The following is a 26,847-nucleotide window of genomic DNA, read 5'->3' on the forward strand; positions in this document are numbered from 1 at the left end:
GGGAGGGAAGCAGAGGGGGGTTTGAAAGGCGCCTCCTTTCCACCGGGGGAGAAGAGATGGGATGGCCTCTGAGCAGGTGCAGAGTTCTCCTCCTGGAGGGAAGGAGGGGGAGGCGGAGGTGTCCCTGAGCACCTGCAGAGGGCTTCTCCTCCCTGGAGATTGGAGGGGGGGGGGAGAAAGGAAGCTTCCTTTCCACCGTAGAGAAGAGAGACCTCTGAGCATGTGCAGAGTTCTCCCGCTGGAGGGAGGAGGGGAAAGAGGTGCCCCTGAGCACGTGCAGAGGGCTTCTCCTTCCTGGAGATTGCAGGGAGGGAGGGAGGGGGTGGGGGGTGGAAAGGCGCCTCCTTTCCACCGAGGGAAGAAGAGATGGGATGGCCTCTGAGCACGTGCAGAGTTCTCCCCCAGGAGGGAGGAGGAGGCGGAGGAAGTGCCCCTGAGCACGTGCAGAGGGCTTCTCCTCCTTGGAGATTGCAGGGAGGGAGGGGGGAGAAATGAGCCTTTCCACCCTGGAGAAGAGAGAGAGAGACCTCTGAGCATGTGCAGAGTTCTCCCCTAGGAAGGAGGAGGAGGCGCAGGAAGTGCCCCTGAGCACGTGCAGAGGGCTTCTCCTCCCTCCAGATTGCAGGGAGGGAGGAAAGGAAAAAAAAAAAAAACGAACCTCTTTTCCATCGCGGAGTCGAGAGAGAGAGAGAGAGAGAGAGAGAGAGAGACCTCTGAGCATGCGCAGTTAGTTCTCCCGGGAGGGAGGGAGGCGGGACGCCCCTGAGTCCGGGCGGGGCTCTCTCCGCGGAGGGCCCCTCAGCGCGCAGGCGCGGCCCCTCCCTCCCTCCTCCTTCCCTGCCCCCTCCTCTTCCTCCTCCCCCTTCCCTCCCCCCTCCCCTCCCCTCCCCTGCTGGGCTGGCGGCGGCGGCGGCGATTTTCATGCTTTTTGCGGCAGCCGCAAGTGAGGTGAGTCGCAGCCCCGCCGCCCCCTCCCCTCCCCTGCCCCCGGCCCCCCCCCCGCCCGGACGGCAGCCACCCCCGGGGAGGGCGGGGAGGGGGTCCCGGAGCCTTCGCAGGGCTGCAAGGAGGAGACCCCCCCTCCCCCAAGGAAGGAAGGAAGGAAGGAAGGAAGGAAAGAGAGAAAGAGAGCCTTTGGGGAGGGGGGCGCCGGGAGGGGGAGGGGGAGGGGGAGGAAGAAAGGGAGGGAGGGAGGGGGGTGGGCTTCTGGGAGGGGGCAGCTGCGCCTTTCTCCCCTCCCCCAGCCTCGCACTACACCCCCCATCGTTCCCAGCCGAGCCTCCGGAGGGCGCCAGGTTGGGGAAAGGCAGCCCGGGGTGGGGTGGGGGAGGGGAGGGAGAAGGCCCCCTCCCCGCTTAATAGGGGAGGCCTGTCTTAATGCAGACTCTTATTTGGGGGGTGGGGTGGGGGGTCCGCAGGGCTGAAGCAGCCCCAGGCTTACATAAATCAAGGGGTGGGGGTGGGGGGCATTTCCTGGGCTTGGGGCGAGGGGGAGGGGGGGGGCTATTGTCCCTGCTAAGACACAGTGGGGCCAGGAGGGGATTAACCCCCACAGGTAGCATCCCCCCCCTCCCCATCCTTCTCATGGGAGAGAAGAGTGGTCCTCCAGGTGTGGGAAAACTACAATTCCCAGCATCCTCTTCTCTCTCCCTCCTCTTTCTCTCCCTCCCTCCTTCTCTTTCTCTCTCTCCCCCTCTTACTGTTTCTCTCCCTCCCTCCATCCTCCCTCTCTTTCTCCCTCTCCCTTTCTCTCTCCTCTCTTTCTCTCTCCCTCCCTCTCTCTCTCCCCCTCTCTCTCTCTCCCTCTCTTTCTCTCTCTCCCTCTCTCCCCTCTCTCTCTCCCTCCCTCCTCCCTTTATTTCTCCCTCTCCTTTTCTCCTCCTCTCTTTCTCTCCCTCTCTTTCGCTCTCCCTCTCTCCCCCTCTCTCTCTGCCCCTCTCTTACTGACTCTCTCCCTCCCTCTCTCTCTCTCCTCTCTTTCTCTCTCTCTCCCTCTCTTTGTCTCTCTCCCTCCCTCCTCCCTCTATTTCTCCCTCTCCTCCTCTCTTTCTCTCCCTCTCTTTCGCTCTCCCTCTCTCTGCCCCTCTCTCTCTGCCCCTCTTACTGTCTCCCTCCCTCTCTCTCTCCCCTCTCTTTCTCTCTCTCTCCCTCTCTTTCTCTCTCCCTCCCTCCTCCCCCTCTCTCTATCCCTTTCTCTCCCCCTCTCTTTCTCTCTCCCTTTCTCTCTCCCCCTCTCTTTCTGTCTTTCTCTCCCTCCCTTCCTCTCTCTCTCCCTCTCTCTCCACCTCTCTCTTTCTCCCTCTCCCCCTCCCTCTTCCCCTCCTCTCTCGGGCAGGCTGCTGGGACCTGTATTCCAACACTATCTTTTTTGGGGGTGGGGGTTGCCTGACTTTCTGAAGACGGTCAGGCTCCTCGCACCCCTTCAACTCTGAACATTGCCAGGTGGTGTGGAATCCGCCCCTTTCCCTGGATTTTGCACAAGACGTGGACTTGTGCATTCACACGACCAGCGAGTCGTCCGGAAGGTTGTGCGAACGTCGCCGCTAAGCCATTTAGGCCCCTTGATTGGGGTGTTTTTTTGCCGCTTGGGGAATTCCCTCTCTGGTTTCAGGGTCTGTCCATGGCTGGGAAAAAGATTATCCCAAACTTTGGCAGGCAGGCAGGCGAGGAATCGATTAGATTCACTTTTACTCCTGGCAGAGGGACAAAAGGGAGGGAGGCGGGGGGAGAGGAGAGAACAAACAAGCCAGATTATCTGCCTGTCACTTGTGAACACAATCCCTGTGTCTCAGTATCCGTGAAGGAGAGGAATATTATGGAATTCGCCTGCCCGCTGCAAGATACCGCATCTTTAAAGAGTTTGGGGATTTTTCTCCCGCACTTTAAATAGGGATAAGGGGTGGTGGTGGGAAAAAAGGGATGCGGAGGCTCAGTGGCTAAAATGCTGAACTTGTTGATCGAAAGGTCGGCAGTTCAGCGGTTCGAATCCCTAGTGCTGCGTAACGGGGTGAGCTCCCGTTCCTTGTCCCAGCTTCTGCCAACCTAGCAGTTCGAAAGCACATAAAAAATGCAAGTAGAAAAATAGGGACCACCTTTGGTGGGAAGGAAACAGTGTTCTGTGCGCCTCTGGCGTTTAATCATGTCGGCCACCTGACCACGGAGACGTCTTTGGACAGCGCTGGCTCTTCGGCTTTGAAACGGAGATGAGCACCGCCCCCTAGAGTCGGGAACGACTAGCACAGATGTGCGAGGGGAACCTTTACCTTTACCTTATTGAGAGGGGGAAAAAAAGGAAAGTTCTTGTGAAGAAAGGAGCCACAGGGTTCCCAGGACAAGAAATGAAAATTTGGGAGTGAAGGGACCCTCTCCGAGCTGGAGGGGGGGGTGGAGAGCATCCCTTGGCTTTGGGGTGAGACCTGAAAATGAGGATAACCCCCCCCCACCTTTCTCTCCATCCATCCAGGACGATCTACGGTTCACATCGGGAACCAGCGAAGGGCAGCCGGGTCTGTTTAAACCAATGCTAGATTTAGAAGTGCTTCCCGAAAGATCTCTTGGGAATGAACAATGGGAATTCAACCTGGGTAAGTACCGATCTCTGTGGGGCTTTCCTCCCAGGATTAGGGGGAAAAAAGGTTGGAAGAAGCATTCATTGGACCTGACGTTATCATGTTTCTTGACTGGGTTGGACTTCAATCCCATCATCCACGACCAACATAGCACCGACGGAGGGTGAAGGGAACCTCAGTCTCAACCAACCCATCTATTTGAAGGGGAAGATTCATTTCCAAGGCTGTTTTAGAAGCTTACGGTGAAGTAATCGATTGGGAGCTTTTAAAGCAATCTTCCTCAATTTCAGCAACTTTAAGCTGGGTGGACTTCCATTCCCAGAATTCATAGCGCGGCTGGCTGGGGGATCCTGGGAGTTGAAGTCCACCCATCTTAAAATGACTAAGCTTGAGAAAAGTTGCTTTTAAACGTGCCCATTTTTAGCGTTTTGCAAAGCGGAGATCTAACACAACAGTTTTTAAAGCTTTTGTATATGTATATATATATATATATATATATATATATATATATATATTATTTATTTATTTATTTTATTTTATTTTTATACCGCCCTTCTCCTGCGGGGCTCAGGGCGGTGTACAGCCGAGATAAAACATAGCATATAAAATTTAAAAACAGTTTAAAAAACAAATAATTTCGGCCCAATAATTTAAAACAACCCAATTAAAACCGAATTCAATTAAAACTGAGAGGATGGGATCAAACCAGCCCGGCTAGATGGAATAAGTGTGTTTTCAGGGCCCGGGTCTAGATAGACAGCTTCATCCAGGTACTGGGGAAGCTGTTGCGCCACCACACATATATACACACCGTGTTTCCCCAAAAATAAGACCCTGTCTTATATTTTTTTTGAACCCCAAAATAAGTGCTTGGCCTTATTTTCAGGGAGTCATATTATTTTGGGGCGTGTGGAGGAAACCAGAGGAAATGGCTGTGCATGCATTTAAATATTTTCAGGGGGGGGCTTATTTTCAGGGGGGCTTATTTTAGTGTGTGCGCTCAAAATTGGGCTTATATCAGGGAAGGTCTTATTTTAGGGGAAACAGGGTACATTTGAAATGAACTTTGAAATACAGGTAGTCCTCGACTTGGGACCACAATTGCATCCAACATTTTTGTTGCTGAGTGGGACATGGGTTTAAGTGAAATTTACCCCATTTTACGACCTTTCTTGCCAACCACTGCGGTTGTTAAATTAGTAACTAGGTTGTTATATAAATCTGGCTTCCCCATTGACTTGGCTCATCAGAAAGTGGCCAAAGGGGGATTCAACCGGTTTGGACCGATTCATGTGAACCAGTAGTGGCAATCCCTGGCGCTTTGCCATCCTATTTAGCCATGTTTTCTAAGCCGCACACACGCATGCAAACCACACATGTGGAAGGCATGTGCGCAAAGCAAGCCTGTGCGTGCGCGCTCTCACATTTTCGGTGCACGGCGAACCGGTGGTAAAACTATATGAAACCCACCTCTGGGGGGGTCGCATGTGAAAAAACAGCCGTAAGTCACTTTTTCGTGACTTCAAACAGTCACTAAATGAACTGTTTGTAAGTCGAGGACTACCTGTATAAAGTAATAGAAAGAAAGGAAAGCTGAGATGGAGGTATATGTTTTGGCATCTTTCCTGCCCGCCTGTAGTAAATGAGCACCTCAACGGAGAGCTTATCCTTCCAAGATAAGGCTTGGATTATTATTTTTTTTTTGTTTTGTTTAGCCTTTTTTTCCTTTTGCAAAGCTCTTGTTAAGTATTTTAAGACGGCTTCCTGCCTTCCCTTGGCGTGTCCTTAAAAGGGGTCGTGTTGTGTTTTGGTTTGGCTTCGGGACTCCCCGGCGTGTTTAGCAACATGTATCAGCCATCACATGGGTGTTGCTCAGATCACCTGGCATGTGGCCTTGTGGGAAGCTTGGGCTAAAAAGGGATGGGGTGTTTTTTTCCGCATTCTGCTCCGGGTGCCATATTTCGGACAGAAGCTGGCAAGCTGGCAGCCGGGATGCCAAGAAGGGACTGGAACGGGTGGCGAAGAAGCTGTTTTGGGTGACAGCTGTTGGGCTTGGCGCCTTCAGGAAGGGCGAGTTTTGAGTTTTACTCAGCCTTTGTCACCGACTTTCTTGATGACTCCTCAAGGGTGGAAAGGCAGAGGAAGTGATCCGATCCTGGATTCTTCGAAAAAGAATCCCCAGCCTGCAGGAAAGATCCTTTCCCTTGAACCCAAGTGGATTCAAATCCTCCTTTGGATTTATTTTATGACGCTGATCGAATTTAGAAAGAGACCCGTCTCCCTCGCAGAGAGAGAGATTCTGGGTAGTAGAAAAATTGAAATATTGAAACTTAAAAACGCTGGATGTATAATTTGAAAAAAAGGAAAAGGTACTACCATGTGTCCCCGAAAATAAGACCCGGTTTTATATTTTTTTGAACCCTGCAATAAGCGCTTGGCCTTATTGCCATGCACTCAAAAGCCCAAATGGGCTTATTATCAGGGGATGTCTTAGTTTGGGAGAAACGGGGGGGGGAGAGAGAGAAGGAGGGAGGGAAGGAAGGAGGGAGAGGGAGAGAGAAAGAGGGAGAGAGAGAGAGGGAGAGAGAGAGATGACAGATATATAGATACCATGTTTCCCTGAAAATAAGACCCGGTCTTATATTTTTTTGAACCCTGAAATAAGCGCTTGGCCTTATTGCCGTGCGCTCAAAAGCCCAAATGGGCTTATTATCAGGGGATGTCTTAGTTTGGGAGAAACGGGGGGGGGGGAGAGAGAGAAGGAGGGAGGGAAGGAAGGAGGGAGAGGGAGAGAGAAAGAGGGAGAGAGAGAGAGGGAGAGAGAGAGATGACAGATATATAGATACCATGTTTCCCTGAAAATAAGACCCGGTCTTATATTTTTTTGAACCCTGAAATAAGCGCTTGGCCTTATTGCCGTGCGCTCAAAAGCCCAAATGGGCTTATTATCAGGGGATGTCTTAGTTTGGGAGAAACGGGGGGGGGAGAGAGGGAAGGAGGGAGAGGGAGAGAGAGAGAGAGAGAGAGAGAGAGAGAGAGAGAGAGAGAGAGAGAGAGAGATGACAGATATATAGATACCATGTTTCCCTGAAAATAAGACCTGGTCTTATATTTTTTTGAACCTTGAAATAAACTCTTGGCCTTATTGCCATGTGCTCAAAAGCCTGATTGGGCTTATTATCAGAGAACGTTTTATTCTGGGGGAAACAGGGGAGAGAGAGAGAGAGAGAGAGAGAAAGAGAGAGAGAGACCATGTATCCCCGAAAATAAGACCCTGTCTTATATTTTTTTTGAACCCTGAAATAAGCGCTTGGCCTTATTGCTATGCACTCAAAAGTCCGATTCGGCTTATTATCAGGGGATGTCTTATTTTGGGGAAAACAGGTGTGTGTGTGTGTGTGTGTGTGAGAGAGAGAGAGAGAGAAGGAGGGAGGGAAGGAGGGAGGGAGAGGAAGATTAAGAGAGAGAGAGAGAAGGAGGGAGGGAAGGAGGGAGGGAGAGGAAGATTAAGAGAGAGAGAGAGAGAGAGAGATGACAGATAGATAGATAACATGTGTCCCCGAAAATAAGACCCTATCTTATATTTTTTTGAACCCTGAAATAAGCACTTGGCCTTATTGCCATGCACTCAAAAGCCCAAATGGGCTTATTATCAGGGGATGCCTTATTTTGGGGGAAACAGGGTATCCTGCGTATTCTTGGCCTGGCCAGTATCCCTATCTTCTTAGGGCTCTTTTAAAAAAGAAAATGGAATACAGGTGGTCCTCGACTTATACAACTCTTCGTTTAGTGACCAAAGTTACAACGGCACTGAAAAAAGTGACTTGTGACCATTTTTCACACTTAACAACCTTCGTAGCATCCCCATGGCCGTGTGATCAGAATTCAGACGCTTGGCAACTGGTTCATACTTAGGACCGTTGCTGTGTCCCAGGGTCATTTGAGTCAACAGGGAAGCCAGATTCACTTAACAACTGGGTTACTAACTTATCAACTGCATTGATTCACTTAACAGCTCTGGCAAAAAAAAAAAAAAAGGCTCGTAAAACTCATTTAACAAAGGTCTCAGCAATGGAAATGTTGGGCTCAATCGTGGCCGTAAATCGAGGACATAACTGTAGCCTTATGAACAGTTTCTTAGAGGGAAAAACAGGACGAAAAATAATTTTAGAAGCCCCATGACTGAAAGGTAGAATCGGATATACTTCTGTCTTGGTTTCAGTATTGAATTTGCATTACCAGAATTTCTTATTGTGTCGCTTTGAAACCTGGATTATTTTCATACCCGGAGTGTCTTCTGGGGATTTGACTGAGGTGAAGTGAAATGCTAATCCCATACATATTGTCCTCGTTTAGTGACCAACTAGAGTTACAGCAGTGATCGAAAAGCAACTTAATGACCAATCTTTGCATTTACTTTTTCTTCCCCAACTTTCTGGAGATTCAGTGAACGATAAAATATAGGTAGTCCTTAACTTACCACAACTGAGCCCAAAATTCCGTTGCTAAGCAAGACAGTTGTTAAGTGAGCCTTGCCCCATTTTAAGACCTTTCTTGCCACAGTTGATAAGTAAACCACTGCAGTTGATTGTAACACCGTTGTTAAGTGAATCCCCATTGACTTTGCCTGTAGAAGGTCACAAAAGGGGATGACACGACCCTGGGACACTGCGACCGTCATAAATATGAGTCAGTTGCCACGTGTCTGACCACGTGACCACGGGGATGCTGCAACGGTCATAAAGTGTGAAAAACGGTCATGTGACATTTTTCACTGCTGTTGTAACTTCAAACGGTCACTAAATGAACGGTTGCAAGTCGAGGACTACCGATATAAAAAGAAGAAAAAAATCAAAAGGGAAAAAAATCAGGGAGGAAGGAGTGAAAAAAAGGGAAAAGTGGGAGACAACCAAATTTGGCTAGCAGATGGGTTGAAATGGGCCCTTGGTATAAAGAGAAGATGGTCCTATAAATATAAGTAGTTCTTGTTTAGTGACTGCCTCATTTAGCGACCATTCACAAGTGGTATTGGAAACGTAGCTTTTCGACCGGTCTTCACATTTATGGCCTTCTGTCACACAAAGGAAACCTGGTGAGGTCAGAAACACAGTTGTGGTGTCATTGAGCGACCACTTCACTTAATGACCAAATCGCCAGTCCCAATTACGGTCGCTAAATGAGGACTACCTGTACTCTATCCCCACACCCTAGCTGCTTTTAAAAGTTAGTCTATGGGTTAGATGCATGGGTTAAACAGAATGCTCTCCTTGCATAGCTGCCGCGTGGGTGGTTATGGGCGCAACCCGTTGTGCCCGCGTGACACCCCTCCTGCGCGAGCTGCACTGGCTCCCAGTGGTCTTCCGGGTGCGATTCAAGGTGTTGGTTACCACCTTTAAAGCACTCCATGGCATAGGACCCGGGTACTTTCGAGACCGCCTTCTGCCACCAACAGCCTCCCACCGGCCAGTTCCCTCCCACAGAGAGGGTCTCCTCAGGGTGCCATCGGCCAAGTTATGTCGGCTGGCGACACCCAGGGGGAGGGCCTTCTCTGTGGGAGCCCCAGCCCTGTGGAATGAACTGCCCCCGGAAATACGTAAGATCTCCGACCTCCGGGTGTTTCGCTGCGCACTGAAGACCCTGTTGTTCCGCCAGGCCGGGCTATCAACATAATAATTTTAATTGGGGTATTTTAAATTTTTGGGGTTTTAATCCGGCCAAATTTATTTAATTATTTTAATTTTTAATCATTGTTGTGTCTTGTGTTTTTAAATTGGCTGTACACCGCCCTGAGTCCTTCGGGAGAAGGGCGGTATAGAAATAAAATTATTTATTTATTTATTTATTTATTTATTTATTTATTTAAATCCCTACATTTCTTCACTTTGTCAGCCAAAGGCGGAGAGGGAGTGCTACAGAGTTGAGTGAAATTCTCCCACCCAGTTCTAACTTTTGGGTTTATTCACGATGGATTGCATCAGGGCAGTGTTTCTCCATCTTGACATCTTGGCTTAGATGAAATTAACAGAGTGGGAAGGGACCTTGTAGGTCATTTAGTCCAACCCCTTGCACAAGCAGGAGACCCTACACCATTTTTGACAGATGGCAGTCCAGTCTCTTCTTGAAAGCCTCCAGTGATGAAGCTCCCACAACTTCTGAAGGCAACTTCTGTTCCATCGGTTGATTGTTCTCACTGTCAGAAAGTTCCTCCTTATTTCCAGGTTGAATCTCGCCTTGGTCAGTTTCCATCCATTATTCCTTGTCTGGCTTTTGGGTGCTTTGGAGAATAGCTTGACCCCTTTCCTCCTCTCTGGGGCAGCCCCTCAAATATTGGAATGCTGCTATCCTGTCTCCCCTGGTCCTTCTCTTCACTAGACTAGCCATGGACAGTTCCTGCAACCGTTCTTCATATGTTTTAGCCTCCAGTCCCCTCATCATCCTGGTTGCTCTTCTCTGCACTTTCTAGAGCAGTGATGGCTAGTGATGGAGTGATGCCTCATCGTCTTTGTTGCTCTTCTCTGCACTTTTTCTAGAGTCTCAACATCTTTTTTATAGTGTGGGGACCAAAACTGGATGCAATACTCTAGGTGTGGTCTTACTAAGGGTTTGTAGAGTGGTATCAGTACCTCCCTTGATCTTGATTGTATCCCTCTGTTAATGCAGTTTAGGATTGCATTGGTTTTTTTGGCTGCCGCTGGCTCATATTTAATTGGTTGCCTACTAAGACTCCAAGATCCCTCTCACAGTTATTGCTCTTAAGCCTGGTTTCACCCAGTCTATATGTGTACTTTTGGTTTTTCTTGCCTACATTTTCTTGCCTAAGATGGGTGGACTTCAACTCCCAGAATTATTAATGTTTAAGAATTATTTTATTTTATAAATATTAATAATTAATAATTATTAATATTTAATATATGAACTATTTATCTACGTTGAAGCTTTTCTACAAACGTCAGAATGGGGTAATTTTCCCCTCTTCCTACTCACTTGTGCCTTGAGCTCCAGAAAAAAGGCATTTTATTTGCTTAGCATCCTGTTTTAATTTCATACGCATTGTTCTATTTTTATCTGCATTTTAATCACTGCTTGCTCTTCCTCGCTCCTTCTGCTGTGATCAGCATTGATGATGCGCTTGTGGATAAAAGAAGCTAATTTGGGGTTTCTATCCCTTGGCAAGGCAGTTGTAAAACCTGTGGTTCTAAACTGGCCAGATTTTGGTGAATTTTTTTTCTATTTATTCTACAGCTAGTCTTCAATTTACCACCCCAAAATTTCGGTTTGCGAAGCGGAACAGTTGTTAAAGTGCATTTTGCCCCATTTTACGACCTTGTTTGCCACCATTGTTAAGTGAATCACTGCAGTTCTTAAGTTAGTAACCTGGTTGTTAAGTGAATCTGGCTTCCCCATTGACTTCGCTTGTCAGAAATTCACAAAAGATGATTCCTGGGACAACTGGGACGCCGCAACCGTCATAAATCTGAGTCCGCTATCAAGCATCTGAATCTTAAATCATATGACCATGGGGACGTTGCAATGGTCATAAATGTGAAAAATGGTCAAAAGTTACTTTTTTTCAGTTTGTTGTAACTTTGGTCACTAAATGAAGTGTTGTAAGTCGAGGATTCCCTGTACTTTTTCAAAGAGACGTGCAGAGGCCATGCATCGAAGGGCGTCTTTTAATCGTAACCTTATAACTTGATATAAACTCCCACAAATTCTAGATAAAAGTTGTACAGGCAGTCCTCAGTTTACAACCTTAGACTTAGGTGTCTAACTCGATCTCATTGAGGGCTGCAACAGGGTTGTGTTTGACCTCGGGAGGCGGGGTGGCGTGGCCAGGGTAGCGTGGCCAGCTTGATGTCACTCATGTCAGGGGCGCATGTGGCGGCCCGAGCACTCTGCTGGCGAAAACGGGCTCCCAAGCTGCATTTTTGGCTGCTTCGGCCTCCTGCAACCCAGTCTAGTTCGGATGTATACATGTACACGGCAAGAAAAACGAATCTTGCGAGTTTACTAGACGGATGGCCTAGGGCTGGGATGGCGAACCTTTGGCACAGGTGCCACAGCTGGCACACGAGTCGTCGCCCAGCTCAGCTCCACTGCACATGCACGCACGAGCCTCCCGCTGGCCAGATGATTTTTGGGATGTGCAGGGGGCGGGGTGCATGTAGGAGACAGTGTTATGTGCGGGGGTTGCGCATGCATGCGGGAAGGACTGGCACATACATTCTGGAAGTGCGGAAACGGGCCCATTTCCGGCCTCTGGAGGGCCTCCGGAGCCTGGGGAGGGCGAAAAACAGGCTTACCGGAAGCCTGGAAACAGGCCCAGTCCGCCCTCCGGAGGGTCTCCGAAGCCCAGGGGAGGCCATTTTCCTCCTCTTGGAGGCTCAAAGAAAGCCTTTGGAGCCTGGGGAGGGTGAAAACACCCTCCACCCCCGCCATGGTGCATGTTGCTAAAATATTTGAATCCCACCCCTCGTGCGCTTGCACGGGGGATGGCGCGCAAATGCGCAGGGGTTGGTGGGGTCAGGCGAGCATGCACGGATGGGCGCGCATTGCATTATGGGTGCCAGCAGGCGCATGCGCTGTTGTGCGTGTAAGCACTTTTGTCACATGAAGAGAAAAATGTTAGCCATCACTGGCCTAGGGAACAAAGCTGTTCCAGAATCTATAGAAACTTCTCATTAGTCTGTCTGGAGTGACAACAAACTGAAAAAAGAGACCCGTGACCCTTTTTCACATGACCGTTGCAGCATCCCCCTGGTCATGTGGTCCCCATACAACGGGAATGTACTTATAACAGTTGTAGTAGTATCCCAGGGTCATATGATCCCCTTTTTGCGACCGTCAGTCAACCAAGATCAACCCGGGAAGCCAGATTCACTTACTGTATTTTTCGGAGTACAAGACGCACCTTAGTTTTTGGGGAGGAAAATAAGAAAAAAGCTGATTGGTGGGTGGATTGGCTCCCAGAATACCCCCAATCAGTTGTTTCCAGAGGTGAATTTTAGCAACAGGTTCCTTGGTTGTGAGCTCTGTGCCTTGCTTTTTTTTCTGCCTCTGAAAGCCTCCGAAACAGAGCTTCAGAAAAAAAGGCTTTTTTTTCTGAAGCTCTGTTTGGAGGCTTTTTTTCTGAAGCTCTGTTTGGAGGCTTTTTTTCTGAAGCTTCTTTCGGAGGCTTTTATTCTGAAGGACTATCTGGACTCTGTTCAATCTCCTTTCTTTGGTATCAGTATGTAGATTAACCTCTTCCGATCTGTTGGTTATTGTGTCATTCTCCAGATTTGTTAGCATAGTTTGGTTAGAACCTTTACTGATTCTTCTTTTGTTGCTTGCCATGTTATTTTTAGATAAAAGCCTTTCGGAGGCTTTTTTTCTGAAGCTTCTTTCAGAGGCTTCTTTCAGTTTCTGAAATCTCCGTTTGCGAGGCTGGGCGGGGCTACATTCGGAGTATAAGACACACCCAGATTTTCACCTTCTTTTTTGGGGGGAAAAAGGTGCGTTTTATACTCTGAAGAATGCGGTAACCACCGTATTACTAACTTAACAACTGCAGTGGTTCACTTAACAACGGTGACAAGAAAGCTCGTAAAAATGGGATGAAACTCACTTAACGACCATCTCAGAAGGTTTTTAGGCTCCATTGTGGTCGTAAGTCATTGTGTTGGAGTTGTCGTTCCATCTGTGGAAGGCCTTGGATACTCTCAAGAATAGGGAAACAAGGCGTAGAAAAAATTTACTCTTGGAATCTTTTTTTTAAAATATTTCCTGTTGGGGCCTTTTTGCTAAATAATGAGAAGTTTCTCAGGAAAAGCTGTTTGAGGAACATGAGTTAAACAACAGCTAGACTTATGAAGAAAGGGAGGCTGCAACAGTCATAAAGGTGAAAACCTGGTCATAAGTCACTTTTTTCAGCACTTCTGTAACTTTGAACAGTCATTAAACAAATACCCTGTTTCCCTGAAAATAAGACCTATCCCAAAAATAAGCCCTAGCATGTTATTATGTGCGCGCCTAATATAATCCCTACCCCCAAATAAACCCTACTTAAGAGCCTGTGGAGTCAGCCGGCCGCCCATTCCATGTGATTGTTTGCAGTGCCACGGCCACGAGGCGGGGTGGTGGTGGAGCTGCCCCATGCGCCCCGCATCGGCTTACCTCAGGGCAAGGCCGGTGTCGGGACATGGATGGTCTGGCTCAGGGGGGCTGAGGTAAGTCAGTGTGGGGTGCATGGGGCAGCACCACCTGCCTCGCCCTCATGGCTGTGGCGCTGGTGCGTTGCTTGGCCTCTTGCTCCATTGTGGCCACAAGCAAGCAGAAGGAGCCACGCAGGGTCCTGCTCAGAAGTGGGTTTCAGCAGGTTCTGACCAGTTCTGGAGAACTGGTAGCGGAAAATTTAAGTAGTTCGGAGAACCGGTAAATATCACCTCTGACTGGCCCCGCCCCCCATCTATGCTCGGCCTCCTAAGTCCCAGCTGATTGGGAGGAAATGGAGATTTTACAGTATCCTTCCCCCTGAGTGAGGTGGGAATGGAGATTTTACAGTATCCTCCCCCTGCCACGCCCTCCAAGCCACGCCCACCAAGTCACATCCACAGAACCGCTAGTAAAAAATTTTTGAAACCCACCACTGGTCCTGCTAGACGTAGCCGCTGCTTCCGTGGTCGTGAGGCGCGCGGGGGCCCTGAGGTAAATCGGTGCAGTTGGTGTGAATCGGATGGAGTCAACTCCATCCCCCCTGCCTCGCGGTGGCAGCACTGGCACGCCGCGTAGCCTCATTCCCTACCGTGAGCAAGCAGAAGTAGTGGGCCTCCAGTACATAGAAAAAAAATTAGAGACACCCCCTGAAAATAAGCCTTAATGCTTATTTTGGGACCCAAAAGAAAATAAGACCCAGTTTTATTTTCGGGGAAAGACTGGTAGTTGTTAAGTCAAGGCCTACCTGTTTCAAGCCATGATATGTTTTATATATTTGGGGCAGCTTGTGAACCTAGCAAGTTCTAACTCAGTTGGCAAACTATATTCTAGCATACCATGGCTTAATGCGAAGCTGAGCCAACCGATCTAACAGATTGGAAGGGACCTTGTAAATCATCTAGTCCAACCCTCTGCCCAGCAGGAGACGCTACACCATTTCTGACAGATGGCATTCTAGTCTCTTCTTGAAAGCCTCCAGTGATGGAGCTCCCACAACTTCCGAAGGCAACTTCTGTTCCACTGGTTGATTGTTCTCACTGTCAGGAAATTCCTCCTTATTTCCAGGTTGAATCTCTCCTTGGTCAGTTTCCATCCATTATTCCTTGTCTGGCCTTCAGGTACTTTGGAAAATAGTTTGACCCCCTTCCTCTCTGTGGCAGCCCCTCAAATATTGGAAGACTGCTATCCTGTCTCCCCTGGTCCTTCTCTTCACTAGACTAGCCGTGCCCAGTTCCTGCAACCATTCTTCATATGTTTTAGTCTCCAGTCCCCTAATCATCCTGGTTTCTCTTCTCTGCACTTTCTAGAGCAGTGATGGCTAACCTTTTTGCCATCGCGTGCCAGGAGGGAGGGGCAGGGGGGTCGCGTGGGTGCATGCCCACACCCATAATTTTATGCGCCCCACCTCCACGCATGCGCGCATGCAACCCCCGCTTCCCCCGGTCCTGGCACACGATGGCCCGGTAGGCCCGTTTTTCTCTCTCACCTAGCTCCAGAGCCTCTCAGGGGAGGGCGAAAACTGCCTCCACCCCCTGGAGGCCCTCCTGAGGCTGGAAACGGCCCGTTTGCCAACATCCGGTGGGACTGGAAGTTGGGAAACAGGACATTTTCGGCCACCGGAGGACCTCTGGGGGTGGTGGGGAAGGCCATTTTCACCCTCCCCAAACTCCTAGAGAGGCTCTGGAGGCTGGGGACAGCAAAAAACGGGCTGCAAGTTGGTAAATGGGCCGTTTCTAGCCTCTGGAGGGCCTCTGGGGAAAGGCCGTTTTTGCCCTCCCCAGACTCCTAGAAAGGCTCTGGAGCCAGGTGAGAGAGAAAAACGGGCCTTCATCACCACACCCGAGGCCCTCCGGAGCCAGGAAACAACCTGTTTCCCTACTTCTGGTGGGCCCAAAAGGCCCGAAAATCAGCTGGCTGGTGCGCGCATGCACGCTGGAGCTGAGCTCACGTGCCCACTGATATGGCTACGCATGCCACAGGTTCGCCAACACGGTTCTAGAGTCTCAACATCTTTTTTATAGTGTGGTGACCAAAACTGGATGCAGTACTCTAGGTGTGGTCTTACTAAGGCTTTATAGAGTGGTATTAGTACCCCACGTGATCTTGAATGTTTGTATCCCGCTGTGAATGCAACCAGGTTGCTGTGCGTCATTGTGACAGTCGCACCTTGCAAACATCACAAACATCTTCATTGAGAAATGGGGGCAAAACACCAGGAAGTTGCAGCTGACTGAGTGACTTAGTCAACTTTGGAAAAATATTTTTCTTAACCCTTGAATTGGGTTTGGCTATTGAGGGTTGCATACAAGTTTTGTTTAAGATGCGTTGGCCAACATTTGATCTTCAAGTGTCTACAAGTCCACTGTGCAAACACTTCTTAAAAGAAATTGTTCTCCAATTTATCTGGTTCATGTTTTTGAGCATAACCTGCAGAGTTGCCTTCAAACTTTTAAAGTATTAATCCCAATAAGATACTTCAAAAACATTAACGAGAAAATGTATTAGGGTAAACTAAACCCTTAAATATCGTTGGCCAAACTAAAGCCACTTCATAATGAAGTTGACTTTAACTTAGCTAATTTTCAATAATATCCTTGGGCCTTTATTGTAATATCAATATTCTTTTAGAACAAATACTTTGACGAATGTTCCCTTCTGGAGAGAAATCCTGGCTCAAAAATAATATTGAAAGTTTCCAGCTTTGAAGTTGTCAGACGTATTTGGTCATTGACAAATAAGCAGTTGTGTTTTGATTTCAAATCACATAAGTTAGGATAACACAAATTTGAAAATAGTGGGGAAGGTGTTTTGCTGGAATGCTTGGGCCAAACAAGGAATTAATACTTTAAATCAGTTATTCTGTTAATGGTTATTTTAAAGACATTGAGAATTGAATTTTGAATTTGATTTCTATACAACATTTTGACAATATACCGTATTTTTCGGAGTATAAGACGCATCGGACTATAAGACGTACCTACCTTTTTTGGTGAGGAAAAGAAGAAAAAGAAATCTCCTCCTGCTTTTGCCTCTAAGCAATTTTGCCTCGGGCAGCAAACAGCCTGCTTTACTTTCATTTTCGTTTTCAGCATAGCTTGATTAACACAAGGAAAAAAAAATCTGCTCCAGCAATTTAGCTCTTTGCAGCAAGCAGCAGAGCCCTGCGCATAACAACTGAGAGCAAATCAGCTGAGAGTCGGGAGGCCGATCCAATCAACTTGTGCTAATTAGGTTGTGCTGAAGCTGAAAGGAGCTGTTTTTCCTTGCTGTTTGCTTGCAAGGAGGTAACTGCTGTGAGGCAGAGGCCAAAGGGTAGGGGCCAGTGGGTGTGCGGGGCTACATTCGGTGTATAAGACGCACCTAAATTTTCACCCCCTTTTAGGGTGGGGGAAAGGTGCGTCTTATACTCCGAAAAATACGGTATACAGCTGGAATATGTATTAGCTATACAGTGAAGTATGGGTGCTTTAGCAGCCTCCAAAATACCTCTATTTTGAGATCCTTAAAAGATGCCGTGCTTAAGCAATAACCAACTTTCTAATTTTATAAGGAATTAAAAGTAAAATGAAGATTTATATTAGCGAAATGTGGAATTAAGAGCCGGTATATCAAATTCTGGAGTATCAATGGCCCCAGGTATTAAGAAACGCAACATACGCTACTTACGATTTAAAAATGAAATTAACTGATTAGAAATACTCATTTGTGTTTACTGGATCAACCAAAGAACATTTTTTAAAATAAGAGTTGGATGTTTGGGATTTTTTTTATGGTATTGTAAATGTGAAAGTTCTTTCATAAATTTAATCTTGTCTACTTATAGCTTTATTTTGGTTTGAAATGATTACCCTGTTTCCCCCAAAATAAGACCCAATCGCAAAATAAGTCCTAGCATGATTTTTCAGGCTGCTCGTAAAGCCTCTCTGCCGATCAGGCAACTCAGCTGGGATCGTCAGAGATTTTTCAAAGCATTTTTTTAAACCACCTCTTCGGCCGAAGAGGTTGCAGAAAAAAATGCTTTGAAAGCCTCTGACGATCCCAGCTGAGCCGCATGATCATCAGAGGCTTTTTTTTTTTTTTACTTTTAAAAGCATTTTTTCGTCGGAAGAGGTTGTAGAAAAAATGTTTTTAAAAGTTAAAAAAAAGCCTCTGATGATTGTGCGGCTCAGCTAGGCATGGGGGGGGGGCAGAGATTTTTACTACCGGTTCTCCGAACCACCCGCCACCATCGCTACCGGATCGGGCGATCCGGTCCGAACCGGGAGCATTTCACCCCAGTACTATACCTTCATTGCTTATTACAGTGTTCATCTTTATTGTTTCATTACTTTAATACTATTACGTTTCGCCTGCTTTTCATTTCTCTGTTCTTACTTTTTACAATCTGCCCACAGTAGCCCATCTGCAAGATGGGCAGAAAATAAATTTAGCAAATAAATAAATTTCCATGAAAGGGTTTCAGGTGCTTATTTTTCTCTCTCTCCATTCTGTCCCAAAGGTGCTTTTTCAAAAGGGCAACTGGACTTCCTCTGTTTTGGCTTGAAAAACATTTCTCATCCAAGAGGCTTCTTCAGTTCTTCCATTCTTCACCATTCAGTCAGAACTGAAGAAGCTTCTTGGATGAGAAGCGAGACGTCTTCAAGCAGAAACAAAGTCCAGTAGTTGCCTTTTGAAAAAGCACCTTCAGGACAACCATGACCTGGATGACCGAGAATCTCCACAAACATTTCTATTATTATTATTTATTGTTTATTGGTTCAATTTATATGCTGCCCTTCTCCAGAGACTCAGGGCGGCTTACAATGCGTTAAGCAATAGCCTTCATACTTTTGTATATACCTGCTTAGTAGGGCTTTTGGCCCCCCCAAGCGGTGTTCTTTTTTTTATACAAAGTCATCTTATTGCCCCCACAATCCGGGTCCTCATTTTACCTACCTCGGAAGGATGGAAGGCTGAGTCAACCTTGAGCCTGGTGAGATTCGAACTCGCAGTAATTGCAGGCAGCTGGTGTTACTTAACAGCACATTAGTCTGCTGCACCACCAAGGCTCTTATTCTATCCCTGTTTTTCCTTCTTGGAAAAACGATTTGAAAATGATGGGTTTGCAAAAGCAAATTATTTCCGTGAAATCTCTGCATAGTTCTGCTTTGTGCTTGATAAGATCCTGATCTGACCTGTGCAATTTACTCAAAATGGTTTGCACAGATCGATTTTCCCCATCGAACAAGTTAATTGATTAAGAAAGAGAGAGATCAGCTTCTTGTACCGCACATTAGATGAATGACCTATTGGGAGCCTTATATTAAAACAACGTATTCCATGTGTGATCAAAATTCAAAAATTGCACCTAATGCAGCTTTTATTTCAATACAACAGTCCAATTGAGATTTGTGTATGTGGTTGTGATTGGAGAAAATAGTGTGTAGTTTTTAACATTTTAATAATTTTACTCCTTGATTTATAACTCATAAGCCACTTTATAGGGAGAAAGGTAACGTAAATATAAATAAAAATGGTTAGGCTGATACCAAAATATGATTTGCATTCTTTATACTTTTTATTTAATCTGTTTCTTTTATTCCATTTTGTAGGGTCTTAGTAATGTTCTGTGTTTTTATATTCTGTTTTTTTAAAAAAATATGGACTCATAGCTAATTAAACAATAAAGTTACCAAAGAAACAGATTTTTCCCTGTGCTTTTATTCAGTGTGGCATTTCTAAAGAAATTGTTGATTCCTGCACCGTTTATTTATTTTATTTTTTTTGCTCTGCTTCATTTATATTTCATCAGTTACCCAATAAACCTGGCAATAAATTCACAGCCTATAATCAGTTCTGCGGCTTGCATTTGTTTTTCTTCGGGTGATAAACAGTTCCGTAGGGCAATCTTGGAAGACAAAGCTATAAAACATTCAGCCTTCTGGGGGATGCTAAAATTTTCCGCTGCTTCTGTAAAATCAGGATATGGCCTTGCTCCCCTACCTATTGATGATGTGTTACTTATGCAGAGTTTGTGCTGATTTAGGATCCTGGGATACGCCCTTACCTTCCCCCCCAAAGATGGTCCCTGTTTTTCTACTTGCATTTTTTACTTGCTTTTGAACTGCTAGGTTGGCAGAAGCTGGGACAAGGAAAGGGAGCTCACCCCATTACGCGCCACTGGGGATTCAAACCGCTGAACTGCCGATCTTTCGATCGAGAAGCTCAGTGTCCTAGCCACTGAGCCACCGCGTCCCTTGGGATACTTAATGATAGACTTATGTTTGTCAACTTTGTCAACTTTAAGATGTGTGGACTTCAACTCCCAGAATTCCCCAACCAGCAATACTAACAGATTAAAAGAATGATAAGAGTTGGAAGGGACCTCGGAGGTCTTACAGTCCAACTCCCTGCTCAAGCAGGAAACCCTATACTCTTGATGACGAACCTATGGCACGCGTGCCACAGGTGGCACACGGAGTCATATCTGTGGGCACGTGAGCATTGCCCTAGCTCAGCTCCAACGTGCATGCGTATGCCGGCCATCTGATTTTTGGGCCTTCTGAGGCCACCGGAAGTTGGAAACGGGCTGTTTCCGGCTGCTGGAAAGGCTCTGGGAGAGGGGTGGGGAAGGCCGTTTTCACCCTCCTTGGGCTCCAAGAAAGCCTCTGGAGCCTGGGGAGGGCGAAAAACGGGCCCACCGGTAACCTTTTTGCTGTCGTGTGCCAAAAGCGGGGAGAGAGCAGGGGGGCCATGTGCACGGGGGGGGGGGCAGGGCGCGGGGGGGCATTAAATTATGGGTGTTGCCACATGTGCCCGCGACCCACCCCCACACTCCCCCACTTTTGGCATGCGACGGCAAAAAGGCTAGCCATCATTGCCCTATAACATTTCAGAAAAATAGTTGTCCAATCTCTTCTTAAAAATCTCTGGTGATGAAGCACCCACAACTCCTGGTGGCAAGCTGTTCCACTGGTTAATTCTTCTAACTATCAAAAAATTTCTCCTCAGTTCTAGGTTGCTTCTCTCCTTGATCAGTTTCCAACCGTTGTTTCTTGTCCTGCCCTCAGGTGCTTTGGAGAATAGGTTGACTCCCTCTTCTTTGGGGCAGCCCCTGAGATACTGGAACACTGCTATCGCGTCAGGCCTGGTCCTTCTTTTCATTAAACTTAAAAAGACCGCAGTGAGATGTTTCTCAACCTTAGCAATTTTTAGATATGTGGGCTTCTGCTTCCAAAATTGGGAGTCGGCTGGCTGGGAAATTTCTGGGAGTTGAAGTCCACATACCTTAAAGTTGCTAAGGTTGAAAAACTCTGTCCTAGACACAACCATCATTGCATTTGGCCAGCCCTGGGGAAGGGCGAATCATTAGATATATGGCACTCTTTTCAGCTGTAAGCTGTGAATAGACATGTGCATGCAACATTACAATGATATATGCTTTTTGAGCCTCTTAGCACATAATGTGCCCAAAGGCTGCTTGTACCAATGCAGTTAAACTAATCCTTCTGGGTGTCTACTATTTCTTTTCAGTTCGTATCCTGTTGATATTCTTATTTTCTGTTTATTTTTTCCCCTTGGAGGGGCTGGAAGGAGCACATTTTATTCCACAGCACGTCTGGCTTTACCTGTTACACTCAGGAACAGGCACCATGTACCTTTACAGGTTTACATCAGGGGTGAAATCCAGCAGGTTCTGACAGGTTCTGGAGAACCAGCAGTGGAAATTTTGGGAAGTTCAGAGAACCGGCAAATACTACCTCTGACGGGCCCCAGAGTGGGGTGAGAATGGAGATTTTGCAATATCTTTCCCCCAGGAGTGGAGAGGGAATGGGGATTTTGCAGTATCCTTCCCCCGGAGTGGGGAGGGGATGAAGATTTTGCAATATCCTTCTCCCAGAGAGGGGTGGGAATGGAGATTTTGCAATATCTTTTCCCCACGAGTGGGGAGGGAATGGGGATTTTGCAGTATCCTTCCCCTGGAGTAGGGTGGGAATGGAGATTTTGCAGCATCCTTCCCCTGCCACGCCCACCAAGCCACGCCCACAGAATCGGTAGTAAAATAATTTGAATTCCACCAGTGGTTTACATGCAGTAGGAATCCAAGCGCTTCAGTTCACAAGCCACGATTCGCAGCTTGGCATTGTGCATGAACCTCAAGCATTGTGGTTTTGTAAGGCGTTGATTTTGGCTTCAGGTGTTCCATGAAGAGAGCCCAGCCGTCGGAGTTTATAACCAGGATTTCTGGCTTAATTGTGTCTAATCATGGGATCGGTGAGCCGTGGCTTCTATGTGGGTTGAACCAGTTGGTTAAACAATTACTAATCTATTAAGAAAGAAGAAACAGACTCTCACTGGTGTATTTAAAGATGCTAGTTAGGGACAGTTTTAATAAAGAATTAAAAGAGCTTTCAGCTGGATGGAATAATTTGGGCATAAATTTGTTCAAAACTGAACAGAGCTGTAAATCTGAGTTTAACTTTCAGGTGGAGCCTAGGTGGAGAATGTGGGGGGGCATCCAAGCATAACAAGGATTTCCCCAAGTTGTGAACACACAAACTCTGATCAGAAGGATGGTGTGCCTGAATCTTAGGCTTGTCAGCTGCCAGCCGCAACAGATTGAAAAAGCAGAACTTTTGCAGAGTCCTAAATCCGGATCGCAGTTCAAAAGAAACGGAAAGCAGATTGTTTTTTTTTTAAGTTCCTTATTCATTATTTATTTAAAATAAGGCTGTCCAACCTTGGCAAAATGTCTGTGGAGATTCTCAGTCCACCAGGTCACGGCTGTCCCAAAACTCCTTTTTCAAAAGGCAACTGGACTTTTCTTTGCTGTCCTTGAAGACGTTTCGCTTCTCATCTAGAACTGGAGAAGCTCCTTGGATGAGAAGTGAAACGTCTTCAAGGAAAAGAAGAAAAAAAAAAAGGCCAATTGCCTTGTGAAAAATCACCTTTGGGACAACTTTAAGATGTGTGGACTTCAACTCTCAGAATTTCCCCAACTTGGCCTGTGTTGCTGGTAATAACAAATTTGTCTAGCACCGTATAGATCCGTGATGGCAAACCTATGGCACGCGTGCCACAGGTGGCACGCGGAGCCATATCTGTGGACACGCAAGCGTTGCCCTAGCTCAGCTCCAGTGTGCATGCATGTGCCGGCCAGCTGATTTTCGGGTCTTCCGGTCCCACTGGGAATCGGGAAATGAGTTGTTTCCGGCCTCCGGAGGACCTCGCCGGGGGGGGGGAGGCAGTTTTCACCCTCCCCAGCTTCAAGGAAGCCTCTGGAGCCTAGCGAGGGTGAAAAACGGGCCCACTGGTCCATTGCGTGCCAAAAGCGAGGGTTGCGAAGGAGGGCCGCGCACGCATACGCGGGGAGCGGAGCGCATTGAATTATGGGTATGGGCACACACACACATGACCCCTGCTTTTGGCACGCGACGGCAAAAAGGTTAGCCATCCCTGGTTTAGATAATCTAGTAGTTATAGAGTTGGAATTATAAAGATAACCCTGTTGAGCAATTAAAGTTTCATGGAATACAGCAGATACAAAACCACAGCATAATTTGCCAGATTTAAATATGTGTTGAAATGTTCCTAGAAGGCCTTGTGTTATGATGAAGATATCCTATTCCAGGGAAGGCTAACCTTTTCCTGACTGAGCGCCCCCAAAATGCAATGCGCCCCACCACCTGCGCATGTGCGCTTGGGCTCCTGCATGTGTCCCCCCCGCGCTGCCCCACGTATGCGCCCTGCCCTACACATGTACGAGTGACACCCCACAGGCGCATGAGCCCCCGTGCATGGCCCACACATGTGCACACGATCCCCACATGTGCCCCACCCACTGTGCATGCACGCGCAACACCCCTGCATGTGCCCCGCCCCGTGCATGTATGCGCAATCCCCTCATGTGCCTCCCCACCATGCATGCGCACGCCCCTCTGTGTGCACCCCGTCCCCCCTCGCATGCGCGGCAGAGACCCATAGACCAGCTGGCTGGTGGGAAACGCGCACGCATGCACGGCAGAGCTAAGCTGTGGCGACGGCTCGCGTGCCCACAGAGAGGGTGTTGTGTGCCACCTCTGACACACTTGCCATAGGTTTGCCATTACGATCTTATTCTGTCAAATAAATTGAATAAATTTAATTAATAAATTTGTTTAATTTTTGTTTAAAATTGTTTAATAAATGCACATTTAGGCAAAAAAACAGCTTTGACTTCAAATGCTTTAAAGCAGGTACGGAAAACTTCCCTGACTCACAGGTTTCGAGAGTATGTTGTGGGAGCTTTCACAAAATGGCTTCCCTGGGAGTGGCCATTTTCCGAGGGGCTCTAAAACAGGTAGGCCTCGACTCATGGCCACAATTGAGCCCACAATTTTCATTGCTAAGCAAGGCAGTCGTTAAGTGAGTTTTGCCCCATTTTATGACCTTTCTCTCTTCAGCTATTAAGTGAACCACTGCAGTTGTTAAGTTAGCAACGTGGTTCTTAAGTGAATCAGACCCCAGGGCACTGCAGCCGTCATTAATGTGAGTCAGTTGCCAAGGGACGGAATTTTGATCATGTGACCATGGGGATGTTGCAACGGTCGTAAGTGTGAAAAATGGTCAAAAGTCACTTTTTTCAGTGCCGTTGTAAAACTTCAAACCGTCATTAAAACAACGGTTGTAAATCAGTTGCGCCTGTACACAATTTCCAAGTACAGCCACTGGCTCAAAAAAAATTTCCAGCCTCCGGACTCACAAATCCTCTTAAGCAGACCAAAAATTAAGGCTGCCACCGAAGGGAAAAACAAAATATACACAGTGTTCTTAACTTTACTACCTCATCAATGGAAGGAATGTTTACATTGCAGTTCCTAGAGATGGCTGAAGATGTAATCTTTCTTTTTTCTTTTTTCTTTTTTAGACAATTTCAGTTCGCTGGTTTTGTCCGGCTTAAGAGAAATGTTCCTAATTTTATGGCTTGTTGCTGTTTTGAAAACACAGGTTTACTTTTTCCTGATTTGACGTGGAGCCGAGTTTACTCACCGCCTTGACATGTTTGTGTGGGTCAAATATTGCTTCACGAGTGCTCAGCTGAGCCAACACCTTTGCATCGGCCTAATTAAAATAGGAGTAATTTTCTAACTCTTGTTTTCCTTTTTTTTTTTCCTCTCCCCCCTTCCCTTCCTCCAGGAATGCCGTTGGCTCAGGCTGTAGCAATTGTTCAGAAATACTGCCGTATCATAAAAAATATCCAGGTTCTCTACAGTGAACAAGTAAGTTTGGCTTCAGCTTTCTGGCTTTGGCTTTTGGTGTTTATTGCACACTCCGCAAGCACAAGAGGAAGGCGTGTCAATGTTGCGTGATGCTATTGTGTGTGTGTGTTGGTCCATATAATGTCTAAACATTCTTGGCTGTTGCCACATCCTGAGGAATGTGGTTTTAAAAAACACGGTGGCTTTAGTTTAGTTTAGTTTATTGTCATCGCACACGGTACAACGAAATTAAATGCCGTCTTCACTGTACATTATAACTATAAAAATAAAAACGCAAACATACATCCTTTACATTCTATATCAGGGATGGCTAACCTTTATGCCGTTGCGTGCCAAAAGTGGGGGTCATGCGTGCGTGTGCCCATACCCATAATTCAATGCGTTCCGCTCCCCGCATATGCTCCCCCTGTGCGACCCTCGCTTTTGGCACGCAATTTCCCGGTGGGCCCATTTTTCATCCTCCCCAGGCTCCAGAGGCTTCCTTGGAGCCTGGGGAGGGTGAAAACTGCCTTCCCTACCCCCCCCCCCCTGGCCATCCGGAAGCCGGAAACAGCTCGTTTCCCGACTCCCGGTGGAACCAGAAGGCCGGAAAATCAGCTGGCCGGCGCACACATGGACGCTGGAGCTGAGCTAGGGCAACACTTGCGTGCCCACAGATATGGCTCCGCGTGCCACCTGTGGCACGCGTGCCATAGGTTCGCCATCACGGTTCTATATAATTGAAATTGAAAACCCGATATTGCACTGTACCGTAGAATTCAGTATGGTTACTGCCCTGGGATAGAAGCTGTTTTTCAGCCTGTTTGTCCTTGTTTTTATTATCCTGTACCGTCTTCCAGATGGTAATAGTTCAAAAAAAGGGTGCCCAAGATGAGATGGATCTTTAAGAATGTTTTAAACCTTTCACATAGTGTCAGGTGTGCATAAATGCAGATATCGTTAGTTTTAATCAAGAGTATTTACACCATGCCATGCCACTCCAAGGGACCGGTGACATATTTAGCTTTTTAAAATCAGAAAATGTATTGGATTCAGGAAGCGGAATTGAATCAGTTTCTTTGATTTGTATCCTTGATTTCATTTGGAAATAAGAGAGTCGTGCACATCTCAAAACAATTTAGTAATTCGGTTGCATCCAATCCCTGAATTTCCCAGTTAGATCTCTGGAACAGATTGTTAACCAAAAAGATGGTTAAATTTTTTGGATTGGGGGAAAAAAAAAAGACATTTAACAGCTTCAGAGAATCCCTTGTTCAAGAGATTGTAATGGATTTTCACAGATACTGTGCTCCTATCTTGTATTTAGTTTTGCATCAGGGATCGAATCTAATCAAAACCAATGAATTCTCCTGTAAAAGCAGAAGAACTAAAAGCAGAATTTAAGACATATTGACGCTTTAAAGAAACAACTGTTAATACATGATTAAAATCTCATTCTAGTTGCTGGCAGCCCTGTTTTCAGATTCACACTTCGCAGTCTAATATCACAATGCTTCCATTCATCCAGACTGAAATGTGCTTTTGTTTTGCACGCTGTTATATTTTTTGTTAAGGAAAGGAGGGGAGGATTTTAAAAAAGAAAAAAACCTAGGAATCATTGATTCCCTTGTGACATGGATTTTGCTTCCTTGGAAAGAAAGAAATGGAAAAGAGCTTATATTCTTAGCCATAAATAGTCATAATTTTTGTCAGGGCTCAGTATCTGGCTGATTTTGTCCTCAGATGCATACCGTTATTAACATGCCTTTTGTAACTTTTAATATATATTGCCCTGTTTATTCTCTCTTTATCAATATTATTTTCCTTTATTCCACTTCACACAGATAGATAGCTGTTTAATCAACAAT

At 46.7% G+C, this 26,847-nt stretch overlaps 1 protein-coding gene across 2 annotated transcripts in view; it reads left to right on the forward strand.

Annotated features, from left to right (window-relative positions):
• Positions 1-871: 871 nt before the first annotated feature.
• Positions 872-26,847, forward strand: part of PHAF1 (phagophore assembly factor 1) — a 68,345-nt gene continuing 42,369 nt past the window's right edge. The window contains exons 1-3 of one of the 2 annotated variants that reach the window (XM_034425480.3): positions 872-948; positions 3,464-3,584; positions 24,918-25,000. In XM_034425480.3, the coding sequence (XP_034281371.2) occupies positions 922-948; positions 3,464-3,584; positions 24,918-25,000 (231 nt within the window). In that variant the 5' untranslated portion in view covers positions 872-921. Of the gene's footprint in view, positions 949-2,507; positions 2,526-3,463; positions 3,585-24,917; positions 25,001-26,847 lie in introns of those variants that run through there. The other variant, XM_034425481.3, reaches the window with a different exon arrangement.

The sequence above is a fragment of the Pantherophis guttatus genome, chromosome 11 (genome assembly GCF_059756535.1).
Source record: "Pantherophis guttatus breed Tessera chromosome 11, ASM5975653v1, whole genome shotgun sequence".
Classification (NCBI taxonomy): domain Eukaryota; kingdom Metazoa; phylum Chordata; class Lepidosauria; order Squamata; family Colubridae; genus Pantherophis; species Pantherophis guttatus.